The 6,068-nt window shown below is 32.4% G+C and overlaps 1 protein-coding gene across 1 annotated transcript; it reads left to right on the forward strand.

The window, feature by feature from the left end:
• Positions 1-413: 413 nt before the first annotated feature.
• Positions 414-3,536, forward strand: LOC141723413 (mitochondrial phosphate carrier protein 3, mitochondrial-like). The gene is made up of 6 exons (XM_074525206.1): positions 414-834; positions 1,342-1,703; positions 1,820-1,863; positions 1,956-2,170; positions 2,408-2,532; positions 3,303-3,536. The coding sequence occupies exons 1-6, from the start codon at positions 496-498 to the stop codon at positions 3,352-3,354; spliced, it is 1,137 nt and encodes a 378-aa protein (XP_074381307.1). The 5' UTR covers positions 414-495; the 3' UTR covers positions 3,355-3,536.
• The last annotated feature ends 2,532 nt before the right edge of the window (positions 3,537-6,068 follow it).

The following is a 6,068-nucleotide window of genomic DNA, read 5'->3' on the forward strand; positions in this document are numbered from 1 at the left end:
CCATCTACAACTTCTCATAAGTTCATTTCTTTTTGTTCCTTCTTTTGTGGGCTAGCCCACTTCAAAACAAGTACTTTTCAACTAATTGTACAAGAACTGAGATTTGTTTTGACATAGCACTGGATCCAAATGGGAGGCTACTTTTCTGGGTGAGGGGGGCTGTTGACCAGTTGACCATATAAGAAACATGTTAGAAGGTGCTGATTGCTGAACTTTCTAATTCGAGTTCAAAGAACAAATGCAATTTCATTACAAGAACCTTCATAGTCACGCCAGTCAAACTCACGTAATCAGTTGACATCTGTACCAAAAATATGTTGTTATAGATTAGTACACGGTCCAATGTTGTTTTTGACTTATCTACCTCATGTTATTACCATCTTCTTTCTTTCGAACCAGCTTGTTCAAAATATTTGATTTCTTCATATATATAAGAATTCCTTATTGAACTTCCCTGCTTCAAAACACACACACACACGCGCGCATTGCATTTCAATGGCGTTTTCGGATAGCAGTCGTCAGAATAACATCATTCCCAGTTTTCTATATTCGTCTTCTTTGTTACGTGCAGGGTCTAATAATTTGAAAGACTCGATCATAAATCAAAATCAGAATTATTCTGCTAGTTCTGCAGCATCACCGCTCGTTTCGTTTAATAATGATGGAGAAGGTGCTAAGAGGAGGTTCCTCGTTCAATCTCCGCACGAAGGTGCACGTAAGATTGAGATGTACTCCCCTGCTTTTTATGCTGTAGGTGCAGCAGGAGGCATTTTAAGCTGTTCTATTACTCATGGCGCCATTACTCCTATTGATGTTGTTAAGTGCAACATGCAGGTTCGGTTTTAACCTTTTCTTTTTCTAATTAATTACATACTCACACACCAGGAGCTCTGTTCTAAAAATTACCGATTTTACCGGTTAATTACCCGATTAATCATTTCAACATGCTCTGCCGATTCGTTTTATAATCCGATTAATCATTGCACATTTTTTCTTAAATGAATATATTTAATTAATAAATTAATTATTTCTCTCTTTTATTAAAAATATCCGATTAATCGCCGATTATCCGATTAATCGCTGAAAGGTTACTCTACCGAATAATGCCGATTTTCGCTTTTTAGCAATGACTGGGAGTTTAAGTTTAACTCCTGATCTCTCACAAGGGGACGAGTTCAACCACTGCACCAACTTTTTGTTGGCCGTTCGGTTTTAACCTTAAAGACTAATGAGAGGCTTTTGCATAATTCCGAAGAAAAATTGTATTTTTTTTTTAAATTTGTTAAGTTATTAAAGATTTATATTAGTTTCTATTTATCTGAAAGTCTTGCGATTCTTCAGGTTGATCCTGCAAAGTACAAGAACACGAGAACTGGTTTCGCGGTTTTGCTTAGGGAACAAGGAGCCAAAGGCTTGTACAAGGGTTGGGCGCCAACCATGATAGGTTATGGTGCACAGGGTGCTTGCAAGTTTGGATTTTATGAATTTTTCAAGAAATACTACTCAGACATTGCTGGTCCAGAGTATGCTGCCAAGTACAAAACTTTGATCTATCTGGCTGGCTCTGCATCTTCTGAATTTATTGCTGATATTGCTCTGTGTCCCTTTGAGGCTGTTAAGGTTCGTGTGCAGACGCAACCTAGTTTTGCCAAGGGCTTGTCTGATGGTCTTCCAAAGATCGTCAAATCTCAAGGCATTCGCGGGTATGGCATCATTTTCAAAATTTTGTACACCTAGCACTATTCTTACGGATTGCTGTTTCTTTTCTTTACCTTCTGAAGTGTTCTTATGTTTTTATTTTACGTCTTTTCTTGTTCAGGCTCTACAAGGGCATTGGTCCTCTTTGGGGACGACAAATTCCATGTAAGCTGATTGACTAACTTAACTCTACATTTTTGCATCAATAGTTAACTCTACATGATTGCTGATGATCAGAACCTGTCCAAATATTGCAGATAACATGATGAAATTCACATCTTACGAGACGATTGTGGAGCTGCTGTACAAGCATGCAATCCCAACACCGAAGGAGCAGTGTAGCAAACCTCTCCAGCTTGGTGTGAGCTTTGCCGGTGGTTATATAGCTGGTGTATTATGTGCTGTTGTATCACACCCTGCTGACAATCTGGTGTCTTTTCTCAATAATGCCCAAGGGGTCACAATTGGTGATGTGAGTGAACTGTTATTATTCCTACTTGTGCACATTCTGTTTGTTCTAATTGTTTCATATATATCCTCAAACCATCTTCTTAAACCAAAAAATCAACTAACAAGACAAATATCATGTAGTTTGTATGTGAAAGCGCCATTCCTATATTGTTCTGTGCACGTAATAAAACTACCTGTTAAACTATGATGTAAGATCCCGTTGAGGACTTCCTCTAACAGCACAAACGACATTGTACAGGCCGTAAAGAAGCTAGGATTATGGGGTTTGTTTACTCGTGGCCTTCCTCTGCGTATACTCATGATCGGAAGCCTTACTGGAGTGCAGTGGAGTATCTATGATTCTTTCAAAGTCTTTGTTGGCCTGTAAGTTCCTTACTCTGGTTTTGCTTGCTTATATCTTCTCACCTGTACTCAATTTGCAAGTAAAAAGATAATGCTGTTTCGGGTCTTCCCCTACCTTAAAATTTTAGATGAGTTGGTTACTTAACATGATATCAGAGTTCGGTTTAGGGAGTTACTCGGGTTCGAGTCCTCCCACCCCATTTGTTTAATTTAAATATTTGTTGTCGGTATTGATATTGGTATTGATTATATTTGGAAAAAAGACCCTTAATCTCACAATTATGGAGTAAATGGTCCAAAATTTCACAAACTAAACAAATGACCCTTGCTATCACACACAAACGCAACTAAAACTTGCGTTTATCAAATAACTAAAATTGTTGATTTTCTTAATGGGCCTCGAACTGGGCTTGCAGAAAATTTGAAGATAACGCATGTTGTTCATGCATTGTTTATTTTGAAAACGCATGTTTTTCATACGATTACACTATGAACGCATCTTTTAGATGCGTTTTCAAAATTTCACTTTTTTTAAATTTATTTTATATTCTAAAATTAAAATTAATGTAAATAAAAAATGCGTTTTGTAAAAAACGTAAATAAAAAATGTGTTTTCAAGTGATAAAAAGGGCCATTTTCTGGATTGTGAGATTTTGGGCCATTTTTTCTAAAATTATGATAAAAATGGCCAATAAGTATCGTACGATTTGGTTACTTAACAAATGCTCATCACTGGACTAGTTTGATTATCATAAAAATCTTGTAATAATAGAACATCTTGTTATTTGCAGGCCAACTACTGGAGGAACTTCACCTCCCACGCCAGCCAAAATTGATATGTAGAGCTGAGGAAATATGCAGTTTATGATTATTATTTTTTACATATTTAAGGTCCCAAGCTAGTAAACATTTGTTCAATTTGTTCAGTAATTTAGAGTGTTAGTTGTTATTTAAGGGTTGACAATATATCTAAGAATTTCGGAATTTGTATCTTTTATAAATAAGATATAACAAAATTTTGTTGATATATAGTTTATAATCAGGTTGAAATGTTTGAAAGTCAAACTGGTCTGATGACAATTTGATCATGTGAAAATTAAAGTTAAATACAAAAGTATCATTTTTAGCTAATATATATATAAATGTGTCACATAGACTTTTTAGCTAACAGGTAGTGATGGTTGGAGATGCTTTTAGTTGGACGTAAACCACATCATCTGCTACTCATGAGTGAGGCTACATCCATTCCTTCTCAGATTTATCAATTTTTTATTCTAAATTCATTGGAAATATTATTAAGTGTTAACCATAGTCAATTTCGGAAATTGGAACCGATTTGTAATCTATCGTGAAATTTTAAAAAATTAGATAATTTATCGATAATTTAATGAATTGATCAAATATTTTTGACCAATTTATCATCAAATTTCAAAAAATCGATTGATTTTCATAACATACGTTAGTGTTTGATTCTTGATATATATACATTTATATATCGTGGGTTAAATTCTATGGAGTATTATATTTCATTGGAGTCCTTAGAGTTCATATATGTTCTGCAAGTAAAATATAGCTTAAAATATGCAAAATATATTATTTTTCGACAAACATCACTATTCTATACACTACAACAAAATATGCCAATTACGACGGCCAACTTACGACGGAAAAAAATGCGCGCCCAACTTACGACGGAAAAAAGTAAAACGTCGTATTTATTTATGACGAAATCCAAAACCGTCGTAAGTTTAGTATTTTATTAATAAAATTATGCACGACACGATTAAAAAAAATTAAAATTATTTGAAGTTGCGACGATTTAAACATTTCGTCGTAAGTTAATTATTTTTATTAAAATTTTAACTTGAAATTAAATAAACAAAAAAATTCATGTAAATTTACGACGAAATATTTGCGACGGAAAATATTGGAACATCTAATTTACGACGGAAATTAAAAATCGTCGTAAGTTATCAAAGAGGGAAATTTAACTTTTTCCCCAATTTTTTGGCGGGAAAATAAAAATCATTTGAAATTGCGACGATTTAAACATTTCGTCGTAAGTTAAATATTTTTTTAAAAAAATTTAACTTGAAATTAAATAAATAAAATTTCATCTAAAGTTGCGACGAAATATTTGTGACGGAAAATATTGGAACATCTAATTTACGACGGAAATTAAAATTCGTCGTAAGTTATCAAAAAGGGAAATTTAACTTTTTCCCCAAAAATTTGGCGGTAAATTTGACTTTTCTGAATTTTTTTGCAGATAATAATTTATGACGGATTCCTTCGTAAATTAGCACATCCATACGGTTGTATCGTTGAAAAATATTTTTAAAATAATCGAAACACTAATTCAGGATTAAACATTAGTTAGCTGTACTAGTCAAAATGATGTTTGACCGTTAAAATGGCAAACCAAATAAAACTATTTTGATATGAAATTTTGGTTACATCACTAATATATATATCTATTGACATCTATATGGTTGGATCGTTGAAAAATATTTTTAAAATAATCGAAACACTGATTCAGGATTAAACATTAGTTAGTTGTACTAGTCAAAATGATGTTTGACTGTTAAGATGGCAAACCAAATAAACTTATTTTCATATGAAATTTTGGTTATATCACTAATATATATACCTATTGACATCCATATGGTTGGATCGTTGAAAAATATTTTTAAAATAATGGAGACACCAATCATGATTGAATACTAGTTAGATGTAGTAGTCAAACATCGGGTTGACTGTTAAAATGGTAAAACAAATAAAATTATGTTGATATGAAATTTTAGTTGTACCACTAATATATATATCTGGTGACATCCACATGGTTGGATTGTTGAAAAATATTTTTAAAATAATCGAAATAATAATTCAAGATTAAACACTACTTAGATGTACTAGTCAAACTGATGTTTGACTGTTAAAATGGCAAACCAAGTAAAAATATTTTGATATGAAATTTTGGTGGTATCACTAATATATATAACTGTTGACATCCATACGGTTGGATCTTTGAAAAATATTTTTAAAATAATCGAAACACCAATTCATGATTGAACAGTAGTTAGATGTACTACTCAAACTGATGTTTGACTCTTAAAATGGCAAACCAAACAAAAAAATTTTGATATAAAATTTTGGTTGTATCACTAATATATATCTGTTGACATCCATACGGTTGGATCGTTGAAAATAATTTTAAAATAATCGAAACATCAATTCAGGATTAAACACTAGTTAACTGTACTGGTCAAACTGATGTTTGACTATTAAAACGGCAAACAAAACAAAATTATTTTGATATGAAATTTTGGTTCTATCACTAATATATATATCTATTGACATCCATACGGTTGGATCGTTGAAAAATATTTTTTAAATAATCGAAACATCAATTCATGATTAAACACTAGTTAGTTGTACTGGCCAAATTGATGTTGACTGTTAAAATGGCAAACCAAACAAAATTATTTTGATATGAAATTTTGGTTATATCATTAATATATATATCTCTTGACATCCATACGGTTGGATCGTTGAAA

The sequence above is a fragment of the Apium graveolens genome, chromosome 5 (genome assembly GCF_009905375.1).
Source record: "Apium graveolens cultivar Ventura chromosome 5, ASM990537v1, whole genome shotgun sequence".
NCBI classification, from domain to species: Eukaryota; Viridiplantae; Streptophyta; class Magnoliopsida; order Apiales; family Apiaceae; genus Apium; species Apium graveolens.